General features: G+C 29.2%; 1 protein-coding gene across 1 annotated transcript; it reads right to left on the bottom strand.

Moving 5' to 3' along the window:
• Nucleotides 1-6,632: 6,632 nt before the first annotated feature.
• Nucleotides 6,633-13,810, bottom strand: LOC119601963 (odorant receptor 63a-like). Its single transcript, XM_037953299.1, has 10 exons — nt 13,680-13,810; nt 10,709-10,805; nt 9,889-10,027; nt 9,636-9,827; nt 7,836-7,940; nt 7,543-7,708; nt 7,359-7,464; nt 7,054-7,155; nt 6,840-6,995; nt 6,633-6,772 (listed from the first exon to the last, which is right to left on the bottom strand). Exons 1-10 carry the CDS (start codon nt 13,808-13,810, stop codon nt 6,719-6,721), a joined length of 1,248 nt encoding a protein of 415 aa, XP_037809227.1. The 3' UTR covers nt 6,633-6,718.
• Between the last annotated feature and the right edge of the window lie 538 nt (nt 13,811-14,348).

Genomic DNA, 14,348 nt, shown 5'->3' with positions numbered 1-14,348 from the left:
TCTGAAATAACATTAAAAAAAATTATTTCAAATATAAAACCAGGTATATGTACATATTAATATCCCAACTATGTACATCTTTGCTTATCTGCTAAGTAGGCAAGTAAAAATGGAGCAAAGTGTTATATTTTTGTTCGACGATGACCAAAAAAATAACTTTTAACAAATAGACTTTTCCGATTTAAAACCGGCTTTTAAGTAATTTTCTGTGTTTATTAGTCTATTCTCTTACTCCCTGCTATATTTGGATAGTTTTTACACAAATTTAAAATCAATATTTAAAGAAACTAGGGTTAGAACCACTAAATAATTTCTTGTTAGACATACGCTCTATATAATTGGCAACAAATCTTATTAAAAAATAATTAATATTATTGATGACGGACATTACCTGCATTACTCCTTACCAAAATATGAAAATATTTTACTGGAATGTTTCTTATCTCAATTACAACTACATTTTTACTAATAAAATACATATCTAAGACGTGAATTTTAGTTTTGACGTTTACAGCAAACATACCGAAACTAATTAAACTTTTTTAAAATAGATAAAGCTTTATGAATTACTATAAACCTAATCATATTTGTCAATACGCAGTTAAAAACCCAGAATTTTGAGTTATGTCAATTTTGTCGTAAATAAGCGATATGTTAGGCAATAATTTGCTTATAAACTATCAATTAATTTTAAATTAACACAACGTAGGTTTCTAAAGCTGAAGTGCCTTATGCAAAAATGATTATTAAAGTTGAATGTCTTACTTTTTCGATATAAAAATTGGTTTAAATAATCGTTTTTGCATAAGGCAGTTAGTTAATATGCATATAATAAACAGTATCAACTTCCATCGAACAAAAAAAATTACAAATTTACACCTCTAAAAATATTTTTTTTGCACTTAATACAATAATTAAGTTCACAGCCTTTAGTTTTCACTTTATAAATCATTTAAAATTTAACGTAAATGTTTCATAATATTTATTTGCAATATTTAACTCTACAATAGTTAAGAATCCTTGAATAGAGAAATTACAAATATTTTGTTAAAAGATATTAATTTGGTAAAAATAACTTAGTACCAAGTAACATTTGGTATTAAACAAAGGCATTTGATTAACAGGGTGCCACATATATGATAAATTTCAAGTCAAGTCGCCCAACTCAAAAAATCGCCAGACACAAACTTTAATCGGTAAAGAACTGTCGGAGTTAGAGGAGGTCAAAGTTGGTTATTTTGGTAATACAGGGTCTTATTGAAATGAGTGTAATTAAAAAAAAATAAACAAATTTTAAAATTTTTTTTTGAAACAATGAAGAAATAGCTATCTGAACTCCTTTGGACAATTTTTGCTAGGATCGATAGGTGAAAAGTTACACTCATTTGAATAAAACCCTATATGACCAAAATGTCAAACTTTGACCCCCTCTAACTCCGGCAGTTCTTGATCGACAGAGCTATCTGAACTACTTTGGACAATTTTTGCTAGGACCAATAGGTGAAAAGTTACACTCATTTGAATAAAACCCTGTATGACCAAAATGTTCAACTTTGACCCCCTCTAACTCCGGCAGTTCTTGATCGACAGAGCTGAACATTTGTGTTTACTATCCAATAGTACTAACATTGCACGGTGGTCAATTCCGGCCAAAAATGATTTCTTTCAATTATTTAATTCTGATAAATTTTTGATGGTAGATTATAGCTAACACTTCAAATCATACAATTTAAATCACATTTTGATTATTGCTTAACCTTGTGACTGTTTATACATATACAAAGTTGATAATATATTATGCCTGTCGTTTTAAGGTTTTTCAATTAGATTTTAGACACCTTTACATAAATGAAGGCTATGAGTTTTCCTTAAAGTTTTCTTTGTAAATTAGCATTTAAATTGAGATTTTGTGCGGTTTAATTTTTTTTGGATAAATTAAGTGATCGTGGCCTACTTTAAAAACTAAAAAAACTATACAAATCCAAATTTTAAAAGACCGTAGAAAAGGAAAAGGGGCTATAAAAGGTTGGGTGAACATTGTATATACTACTGTTATATATCAGGAGTAAGTATTATAAATTTATTCTGCAACTTCCTGCAACTCTAGTAACTAGAGCATTTTTAATGACTTCGTCTATTACAAATGCTGAAATTTTCCATATATTTCAACTTCATAAAAATAGAGAACGGTACGACATATTATGAATAGTACAAAATCAAATGGAGGAGGGAAGGGTCAATTATGGACTGAACTAAATAAAATTTGAGAGAAGGATTTTACCGCCGATAAAACTTGTTTATGTTGATATTTATGTTTATGCTGATATTTATCACTCAGTTAAACCCTTTTTCTTAAGGATCCTTATATAGGGACCAATTGTCATAAACTTTGATACACAAATTTATGTTCATATAAAGCATGTTTGTGTCGAATTCCATTGCTATACAGATATTTTTAAGCCAGTAATGAGCGTTGAAGTAATTATCTGAAGGGGACCTTATATGGTAGGTAGGGTCTATTATTGACCGATTGCCAGAAAATTTGGTCGAGGGGTTAAGATTCCTATAAAAATAATTTGTGTCAAATTTCGTTACTTTACTAGTATTTTTAACCCAATTATCAGCATTTAAGGACCTTTACGGGGACTAGGGTCAAATATAGTCCGCCATACTATACCGTAAATTTTATGGGTGCATAAAACTGACTTGTGCTAAATTTCATGCACTGAAAATAAACCATGTTCAACTTTACGATAAAAAATTCGTAACTTTTATTTTCGTAATATTTACAAAAATTTCGTGTATAATACGAAATATTATTTAATAAAACCCTTTTCTATTTTTACGAAAGTAGGAAAATCTTTCGTAATATTTTTTTCTTAAATTTTTGCGAAATTAAACATAATGATATTAATTATATTATCATTAAATAAAACTACAACATTTTTATAAAATTTAAGAAAAAGTATATTATTATTCACGAATTATTTTCATAAAAAAATTAAAAATGCGTGTGGAGAATAATTTTGAACTAAAATTAGAAAAATTATTTTAAAATGAACAAAAATGTTTACATTAATTAATATTTCGTAAATTTTACCATATTTATTCAAAATTCACTTTTTTAAATTTTAAGTAAATTTATTTTTCCAAGATTATTTTGCATTATACTAAAATATTTCTTACAATTTCGTATATATTTCGAAAGGATTTCATGGTGCGAAACAACGAACGATTCATACAATGTACAACATTTTTCGTATATATTAGGCATGGATTTTTTTCAGTGTGGAAATTGCTTCATATTTAACGTATTTATGAGTATTTAGGAGTTTTTTGGGAGAGTTTTTTCGAATTTTTTAACTTTGTTGTTAAATTGTTCCCAAGTGCCTTAAAGCGTTAATATACCTTTTTAACTCTATTTTAAATATCTGACTATATACTACACATTCCATTCTTGGTAAAGATGGCCGACAAATACATATTATTTCGATATGGTACACCAAGAATTCCCAAATATTGCAAAATTTGACCTTTGAACACTACAGTTTATGGGTTAAGAACTTCGAATATATATTTTGTATTATCTAGACTATATATAATACTGTGATAATACTTTATTTAAAATATGCATCAGTAAAGAATTAATACGTATTCTCTAACATATTACAAAAAAATTCGATTTTCCCGAAATCCGCCGAGTTCAAATCGCAGGTACAGCTAAACTGTAAGAAATATTGATCTATGTTTTTACCGTTTAATAGCCTTATCTATTGACCATAAATCCCCATATGTTGTCCTAAAAATTTTGAAATTTGTTTAACAAAGATTCAAAAAAACTGAAATTGGAGATTTGAAACGGTCGCACAGTGGTATAGGGGAAAAAAAGAGGGAAATAATTCGGTAACTTCTAAACGGTTAATCCGATTTTAATGAAATTTGGTATGCACAAAGAGGAGGTGTTAGGTTTTGAGGTTTAGGTTTTGAATTTGGACCTTATAGGCCAACCAGGGGCCCGGCGGGGGGGTCCTCAAATTAGGACAACTCGGCTATGTTAAATTTTTAAAACGATCCTATTTCTTCATTTGAGTTCCGATTTATAGAATCTCCTCATCGAGCACTATAAAAATGTCGTCGTAGCAGTAAATTATCTCTTATAGTTTAGGAGATATTCGCATTTGAAAATTAAAATTTTTACCGTCCTTACTTTAGTTTTTTGATAATAGCGGGTCCAAATATTCCCGATTTTCGCCATTTTTTTCTATTCGCTTAACAACAAGTTTATATATCAAGCAGTGAAAGAATTATGTAAAAATTATGACTGAGTCCAAAGTTATAGGCATTTTAATTTAAAAAATTAAAAAAAGGCGATTTTTTGCCATTTTTTTGGGAAAAAAGTATCTTTTTCTTTTTAAGTTATCTAAAAAGTTTCTAAGAAGATGTACATAGAATTTATACTTTTTGGAAAGCTGACTTTACATAAAATACGATAAATGAAACAAAACCTAAAAATTTTTCATACCGAGGGGACCAGGTCCATCCAAAAAACCCTATTTTTTATGGAAAATTCAATTTTGAGCAAAAATTCTCAAATCGCATAGTCGATATCAAATTATAGTGACCTGTTTTATATGACCCAATATGTTCTTAATCATTTTGTAACGGGTTTCGATAACCCCGCCCCTGGTATGGATATAATAGGCAATAATTCCGGATTTCTAATAAGAAAATTCGAAATTTTTATTTAATTTTGGATTTTGAGTAAAAAAATCTACCTAACTGTAAAATTTCATCAAAAAATATTCATAAATAAATAATAATTTTTATTGCAATTTGAAAAATTTGTATCTTCGCAAAAACTGAATAAAAAACATTTTTTAAATTTTTTTAAAAAAAGTATTCCGCGAATTTTTTAATTTTCAAAAATTATATACAGTTTTGAAAAATAGACAAAATTACCTTTCCATTGATATATAACATGCCTACCTATTTTTAAGTAACAAATTAATTAGGGAAAACTCAACATCTTTTAGAAAACAACATCTTTTAGAAAACTTGAAAACTTCAGAGCCGTTGCGGCACCTGTTAACGTTATCCTATCAGCCTAATTTTTTGTATGACATAGTTTTAAAACCCAAAGATCAATTCTAGAGGGGGGGGGGGTGAAATTCGCAACTTCGTTTTTTGGAGCATTCTAATGTATATGTATGTAAATATGTTGTCATATGATATCGTCCCTGTTTTGAATATTACTACTATGCGGGTTCTAACAAAGTTTTCAGAAATGCAAACAAACAGTCCGATTAAGCTGTATTTTTATCATATCGCGTTGTTTAAAAAAAACTATGTATCTTGACGGATTCGTTAAATAATGTTATTCATTTGTATTTTGAAAAATAGCTGAATTAAAAAAAATCTCCAGATAGGACTTTTTGGAAAACAGTTTTTATATTGAAATTTTCTTCCCATTTTATGTACTGATTCTTAAATTTCGATCGAAATTTGGGTTTAGAGATTAATTATAATACCATGCAGCGAATGTGAGCATTACATCCACAACATCTGCGATATTTACTTTTGCAAATGTAATCTGTCTAAATTAGAGGACAAATTGACCAAAAATTAAGAATTTATGACGGTAATATAAAAACATACAGCATCATTTAAACAATCTAAATATAGAGCTAAAAGTTGCGGTCCTAATGAGATAATGGAAGTCAAAGGTCATAAGTATAAAATCTTTGCATATAACTTTAACATATACATATAACGACTTTTGATGTTATTAAAACTTAGAGAATACAATTTCATGTGCCAAATTTAATTGAATTGTCTTCAAAACTGCGACCTGTTATTTGATTACAAGGTTTACAAGCCCTATTCGGGGGTTCAGTTGTATAGGTGGTAGGTGAAATAATGGACCAATCTTAAACATTCTCAATAGGCTTTGTCCCTGGGATAATAGAAGATTATGTACGAAATTTTATTGTATTAACTTCAAAATTGCGACCTGTAGTTTGTTTAGAAGGTTTACATGGACGAACGGACATAGCTAAATCGACTCAGAAAATGATTCTTTAAGGTGAATAATATAGGACCAATATTATTGTTTGTTACAAACATCAGCACAAACCCAATATATCCTATAGGGTATAGTAAATATGTATATCTGATTTGTTTGGCAGCATGTTGAGCAGCAAGTTTAAGATTTTTTATTAGACATCGATATTTTCTGATGTTCTTAACGGTATGCATTTTAAGCAGTGTGCACTGAGCTATTTTTTATATTTTAGCCAATTTATTTGTGTGCCTGTTATCGTTAAGTAACCAGAAGGAGATACAATTTATCGGGGGCTCATAAGAAAAGCATTAGTAGCTGAATGATCTGAAGATAATTCCAAAGAAGGTTTAATTTGGGGATGCATTTAGCACGTCAAAGTCAATATCATCCGGTGAATCTATTGGCCAGTATATAGGATGTCCTATATCACGTTCAAAACTATTTTAGAAATTGTATCAAGCAAAACACATGCCTTTGGGGAAATCAAACGTGGCGATCAGAATGTATTCAAGTTCGTTCTTATGTTGGGGTATGCCATTTGCGTTTCAGAAATAAAAAAAGACAAGTTTTAGTGCTATATTTGGCTATGCCGAATGTAATATTATGTAAATATGTATCTTATATAATTGTATTCCACATATACTTTTCATTCAGGATTTACTCCGCTAAATTTCTCAGTAATAGAAAATATGATCCACTTGTTTTTACCATCTGAAACATCAATTTATTAATATATAGAAAACTTGTTTAATGTGGTATTCTACAAAATTTTACTTACTGCCATTAGAGTTGGTAACGACATCGTAGTAAACCAGGATATGTTTAGATTAAAAATACGATTAGTACGTAAAATCATCATGCGTATGAGTTGCTTAAATTCCTCGGATTCATTGTACCACTCGCAGCTATATAGAGCTAGTGGTATTTTTTCACACTTTGAACATTGAAATAAATTAAATATTAATAAATAAATAGTGTTAATATAATCAAACCTCAGATGTTAAACGTTGACTATTATAGCAGAAAATAACGATTTCATAACCAGCTGCTGAAAGATATAATACCATGCGTACCATAGTCATTTTGTTTGATTCCTGAAAAATTTATTTAATAATATACAATATGTATTATATATCTTTATATTTTAGTGATTATATTATTCGTAAGACTACAATGTATTCAGTGAACCATTGTTTTTCACACTTAACCAAAAAGGGTCCTTTATGGTGAAGTTCGATTTGATATTACCAAAAATTTTATAAAAGTTATAGCCCTAATTTACATTCTTCATACTTACAAAACCAATACTCATTTGAAAAAGAACTATGCCCCATATAAGTAAACTCAATAGAAATTGTGACAAACTGATTTGTCTGTAAATATTGTCTATAGTCAGCACATAGCTAAAAGTAAAGTTAAAACGTGTTATTTGGCATACAGTTCTAAAATTCTAATAAAATAAATTTAATAGAAAAACTCACTCATAGATACGTTGGTACTGAAAAATGCAATAGCGTAAATATTCCACACGTCTCTCTTTGGGCACTTCAGGTGAAGTTGAATTTTCAATCATGGCATTTAGTACTTGTATTAGACCAACGCCATGTACACACAACACTATGAAAACCCCATCGAAACTGACGGCACCTACAAAATAAAAAAATATTGGACAGTTTGTCAAAGACTCCTTTATAGACAACGTCATAATCAGTATTCGACTTAATAAAGGGACTTTTTAAATTCGTAATAAAAAGTCTTTAAATTTGTTACTTACACATTCCGGCAATATAATCCGCACATCCACCCATAAACATTTGTATTTGATAATATGGAAATGACATTCCCTTATCCTCCCATATTGGATACACAGCGGGAAATGCTAAAAAATAAAGTTAAATTTAAAAAATATAATTTGCATTAACATCATTTTTTACAATAACAATTTGAAAACAAATACGAAACTATAGTCGGGCGTTGCCGGCCATATGATACCCTACACCAATTTTGAATATTAAATGTGATTAATTTTCAATAATAAAGCATTTATGTTGAATCTTACATAGGTTCCAAATATAGCCTGTTCATGTATGGTTGTATAGTGACTAGGAGAAATAAAAGACCGATTTCAATCATATTCAAAGCCTTCGTCATTGGATCCTGAGAAGTATTACAAACATCATCACATTGTACCGAATTTTGGATAGGTAGTATATTAGACGTAGTTAAGAAATAAAATGCCCAAATCAGAAGGTCCGGTTGTATAGGGGCTAGGGCAGAAATTGCGCCGATCCTTATAAAATTAATTGTTGGGAATTATGTTTATATAAAACATATGTTTGTATAAAACTTATACAAGTCATTCTCTGAAGGGGACTTTGTATAGGGGTTAAATTTGGCCCGATCATTACTAGAATTGACAGTGTTATTAAGGGTTATATCAAACTCAATTATGCTGATTTTTGGATAGATAGTAGTATATAAGACGTAGTTAAAAGATAAAAGGCCCAAATCGGAAGGTCCAGTTGTATGGGCGCTAGGACAAAAATTGATTCGATCCTTATAAAATTTAATGTGGATATTTATGTTTATATAAAACTTATTTGTGCAAAATTTCATTGTGATACTAGTACATATATATGTGAATTTTGGACATTCAACCCATTTTCTGAAGGGAACTTTGTATGGGGGCTAGGGTAAAATAAGGCCTGATCATTAAGAATATCGACTGTGTTATTTAGGATTTTATCAAACTTAGTTGTGTTAATTTTTGGAAAGATAGTAGTATATTTGACGTAGTTATGAGCTAAAAGGCCCAAATCGGTGTCCGGTTATATGGAGGCTAGGGCAAAAATTGATCCGATCCTTATAAAATTTAATGTGCGGATTTATGTTTATATAAAACTTATTTGTGCTAAATTTCATCGTGATACCAGTGTATATAAGTGAATTGTGGACATTCAAGTCATTTTCTGAAGGGGACTTTGTGTGGGGGCTAGGGTCAAATAATGCCCGATCTTTACGAAAATCGCTATTATTAAGACTTATAAAAATCTATGTTTCGCCAATTTTTGTAGAGATAGTAGACCATTTAACATAATTATGAGGTCAAAAGCCTTATTCCGGGGGTCAGGCTGTTGGGGGATAGGTGAAATAATGGACCGATTGCAACCATTTTCAATAGCATTCGTTTCATTTAGGCCAAAAGAAGCTCAAGTTCCAAATTTTATCAAATTATCTCAAAAATTGCGACATGTAGAGTGTTTACAAGTTTACGTGGACACACCGACGGACAGACGGACGTAGCTTAATCGACTCAGGAAGTGATTCTGAGCCGATTGGTATACTTTAAGGTGGGTGTAGGACCAATATTTTTCGTGTTACAAACATCAGCACAAACGCATAATACCCTCCCCACTATAGTGGTGTAGGGTATAATTATTTCAACTATTTATATCAATGGAAAATAGATATAATTATTGTCTTTACATATTTGTTTGTAGGGAACAAAATTGAGCGACTTACAACTCGTTTGTCAGTGCCAAACTCTTTGAAAAGATTTAATAGATCTACTTACGTAATATATGTTCATAGTCGGGAGTTTTCTTTATTTCATGATAAATATTCTTAAATAAGGCCACAAAAAAATAATTGCTAATTATACCAGCACAACAACAGATATAGAATATCAATTGACCACGAATATCCTTCCAATTGATTTCCATAATATCGTGTATAATTTTTTTGAGTTTATTCGAGATGGGAAAATCTATAATAAAATATTTTAGGAATACTTTAGGTTTATTTTTAATATTCAATATAAAATTTACCTTTGTGAAATATATCAATATTTCGTATAATTTCATGAGTTTGAGCCTGGGTAAGGAGAATATATAATTTCCGTTGTATGAAGAGAAAATAGACCATCTTTATCATTGAGACAATAGTTTGAAGAGCTGTGCAGACACTCTTTTAATATATAACATATTTTAATTAGTTTGTAAAATATTTAATAAGAAATTAGTTGTAAGTATCTATGAAAATTATATTAATCTCTTTAAAACGGTAATGTTATTTTTAATATAATTTTTTTTAAGTGCATAGCTGATTTATATTTCCCTGTCTTTCAGTGTTCTATGAGATTTATAAAAGTAATAACACTATAATCAGCTGCATCGAACAAATTTTAGCACAAAAACTAGCAATCGACCTGGATCATGAATGCCACCTAAAATAAAAGTAAATGTTGTGACAAAATTTGGTCATGGAAGTTTTACATTTGCTAATTTATTTCTTGTTGCGTGTGTAAAAAATAAATTGTAATGTAAAGGCGCATTTACACGATCCAGGCAATAAACAATTGATTGTTGTTATATGTAGGTCCTAGAGGAAAACTTTCCCTTTTTTAATATATGGCACACTTTTGCATATTTTAAATTCGTTTGTAAAAATTTAAAATATATGCAAATATTCTAAAATTAACCTTTTTAGTAATACTTTGTTATTTTACTATGATACTAAAAATTCTGACAAGTAGAACCTAAAGAAATATTAATTCAGATACGTAGTAGGTATTGGCTGCCGCTGTCATGAGTTATCGAATATTTTTTATGATTGTATTTTCATTAAAAATAATTTATAATGCTTTACTTCAGCTATTTTTGAGAGATCCTTAAAGTAACGAGTTGTATAGCTCCAATGTCCATACATGGAGAGACCACTGCTAATTACTAAAATCAAATTTATTCTGAAAATAGAAAGGGAGAATAGTTTTCAGTTATTTTTTTGGTACGTAAGCTTCGTAAGAAAGTAAAGTGAGAAAGTGATCCATATAGATTTAGTCATGTTTATCTGTCTGTCCGTATGTGGGTTGAAATCAGTTTCTAATATCCAAATCTTCAGTAATTCATTCTTCGGAAAGTTTATAGATATCAGTAACAACAACCCATGATATTATTCATTTTTTCTCATTCTTGATTAGTTCTTTTTCAGAAACCATAGCAGCTAATTCAACAAATTTTGTCACAAGACTTTTTTCGTCCAGATATTAGTTTGGTTGAAAATTCAGATTTAGTTCGGAACTTCATATACATAGCTTAATATTCTCCAGGAAAATGGATTTATGGTTAATATTATCACATAATTTTGCATTTATATAAAAATATTTTCTAGTACTCTGTTCAAAAAACACGAATTATGGATTATGCCAGTAGTAAATGAGCGATATGTATTTTTAATTACACAGGCCAACAGTGAAAAAACTTTTTAAATAATTTTTACTAACTCCAGTGTTATTTCGTATGCTGATTCTGAATATGAAAAAGAAAAAAGTCGTATCACCCACCCAAATATAAAATTCTGTTATATTATAGAAGTTGCCTTTAGACTTATTCTTTAAGTTATAGAAATGCATTCTGTAACAAGGTAGAGTGCTATATTCGACTATGCCGAATCTTAAATACCCTCCACCAGCAAGGTACTTTTTATTAAAACCCATTTAACTATTTAGTTTGTCGTAGTGAGGATACTATCATTTAGTAATTTCTTTATTTTTTCCCGAAAACTTTTATGTCAATGAAACGGAAATGATCGGAGTTGTGACCAATTATGGACCGATCTGGGACAATTTCGCATAGTGATTTATATATATTCAAAACATATTCACGTCGAATTTTGTCTGAAAAGCTTTATTAGTTAATGAAATATGTGAGTTTAAGTGATTTTCGAAAGTGAACCTTATATGGGAGTTATGCCCAATTCGAGGCTATCACAAAACATATTCGTGCCGAATTTTATCTCGAAAGCATTATTTATCAATGAAATATGCGCGTTTAAGTGATTGAAAGTGGACCTTAAATGAGAGCTATTTCCAATTGTGGACTGTTTCGAAAAAAATTTTCACTGAATGATTTATGTAGATACAAAACATATTCATGGCGAATTTTACCCCGATAGCTTAAAAAAATCACTTAAACGCTCATATTTCAATAACTAAATATGAGCGTTTAAGTGATTTTCGGAAGTGGACCTTATATGGGAGCTATGACCAATTATGGACTGATTCGGAAAAAATTTCGTAGAGTGATAGATACATACAATTTCATGTCGAATTTTATATCGATAGCTTTATTTATCAATGAAATATGCGCGTTTGAGAGATTTTCGGAAGTGGGCCTTATATGAGAGCTATACGAATTTACGTTGGTACTATGATTTCTGTTCATATTATATTTATATGTTTAAAATTTTGAGTTGATACCGAGGAAGTTATTAACTATAAATATATTTCCGGAAATATGTACCTTTGTATGGGGGCTATGGGAAATTTTGGATCGATTTTTATGATTTTGAACATAATTGATACGTGGGTAAAAAATAAGGTGTGACAAAACGTAATTTTTTTGAGGTAGTCTGAAATTTGTACACATAACTTTTGACGTTGTTGCTGATTTTCAATACCAAACTGCTTAGGACAATGAATATTTTTGGTGAATTTGGTTTATTTCTTTTGCTTAGTTTTAACGTGAGCGTGTTTTAGGTATACAGACTGAGGGTATAAAAATTTTGCGTGATAGGACCTCATCAACTGGTGTCGCAACGGCTCTGAAGAGAAAAATTATTTTTTAAACAATTTTTGGCACTAAATTTATCTTTTCGAATTTTAACAGCAAATAATTGGAATATGATGCAATCATCGTTCCAATAATATATAAAACACAAAAATTGGTCAAAAATTTAAAAAAGTTATTACGGATGGTTCCGATTATTTAATGTCACAAAAAACTTAACTGAGAAACAAATTTTTTAACAAATTTTGGAAAATATTCTAATAATACCATGACAACCAAAAAATTTAATATAGACTTTTTGATTGAAAATAGCATCAAAATACATGTTGTTGCAAATTTTCAGAACCCTATTGTCAAAAATACCGATTTTATTGAAATAAAATTCAAAAAGGCGTAAAAAAATTATTCATTTCCACAAGTAAGAAAACAATAAAAAACAATATATAATAGAAAATGTCTGGCGGCGGTACAGTTATATTCAAATGTGTTTACCGATGTTGGGATACAACACTTGTAAGAAAATGTCGTTTATATATCAAAAATCCTCCTGTTAAATTGTTACACAGTTAAGCATTTCAAGTGACGATATATTAGGATTAACTTATATGTCAGTTTTTATCATCATGAGATAGCGTATACCGTACTTGGGGTATAGTTTTTTAAGAGATACTCTACAGACTGCAGTTTCAAAACTTCAGTTTCAAACTTTTAACAATTAAGGAAATTGTAAAATTTTAAGAAAATCTCCATGTGACTTATGGACAATAAAGAAGGGAATAAAATAAAAAAAATAAAAAAAATCGAAATTAACTCTTAAACGAAAATACATATATTTTTTTAATTATATAAAATGTCCGTAATATTTGAACAAAATATTCGATGTCATTTTTCAAGAAAATGCTGGGTGATAGAAAAAACCAAATATTAGGTTCGGTTTCAGAAGCTAAAAATACATTAAAATCATTCTAATTGGTATGGTGGGCATGTGTTATTAATAAATCGCTATTAATACGTCTATATGAATAACTTGATATTTTTAATAAATTACTTACATCCTTAGGGAATCCTTAAACAACGAAGATCTTGTTAAATTAACACCCAATCCTAGAGATATTCTTATTAATTCTCTTATTTTATGATAATTGCGTTTCTTTAAATTCTTCACTTCATTATCAGCTAACATTTTTCGAACACTATATGTAACTAATTAAGTAGTTTACAACGTAATGATTTAACTATTTAACAATTTTAAACATAAATAGTTGTCAGTTATTAAAAGTCTTTAAATTAATTATAAAGTCATTTGTACATATGAGTAAGACTTCATCCATTCTAAAATACATATAACAATTAACATATACACATACATATTTACACTAAAATACATATTAAATGTCTAAACTATTAATTAATTATGATCGAAACACCCCAATTGCCACACAGACAGACTGTAAGGAATCAAGTACTTTGTGTGGTCAATTTATAGGCAAGACATTATTAAATATTTTTGTCAGGGGTCTTATTCATAATAATTTATCAAAGGTTTATAAAACAAGATTATGATTTAAAATTGCTTTATAGATTATTCAAATCATTTCATGATAATTCAAAGAAATTAAAAGAGACATTTAAACAAATCGTTTATTTTGAAAGTGGTATGACCCTACTTATTTTTTAACAGGTTCATTATGTAAATGATTTTAAAAGTCTGTTTGTAATCA

Source organism: Lucilia sericata, unplaced genomic scaffold (assembly GCF_015586225.1).
Source record: "Lucilia sericata isolate MDLA Ls3-8-SP2 unplaced genomic scaffold, ASM1558622v1 Contig000000F_arrow, whole genome shotgun sequence".
Lineage (NCBI taxonomy): Eukaryota > Metazoa > Arthropoda > Insecta > Diptera > Calliphoridae > Lucilia > Lucilia sericata.
Note: the sequence above shows the minus strand (reverse complement) of the source record. Positions and strands in the feature narration are given on the sequence as shown.

Bases quoted from the DNA above. Each gene is read 5' to 3' on its own strand.
- LOC119601963 (XM_037953299.1), bottom strand. From the start codon at position 13,810: ATGTTAGCTGATAATGAAGTGAAGAATTTAAAGAAACGCAATTATCAT. The intron at 10,028-10,708 runs GTAAAGCATTAT...ATATATTAAAAG, and splicing joins ATCTCTCAAAAATAGCTGAA to AGTGTCTGCACAGCTCTTCA. The intron at 7,941-9,635 runs GTAAGTAGATCT...TTTATTTTTTAG, and splicing joins CGACTATGAACATATATTAC to CATTTCCCGCTGTGTATCCA.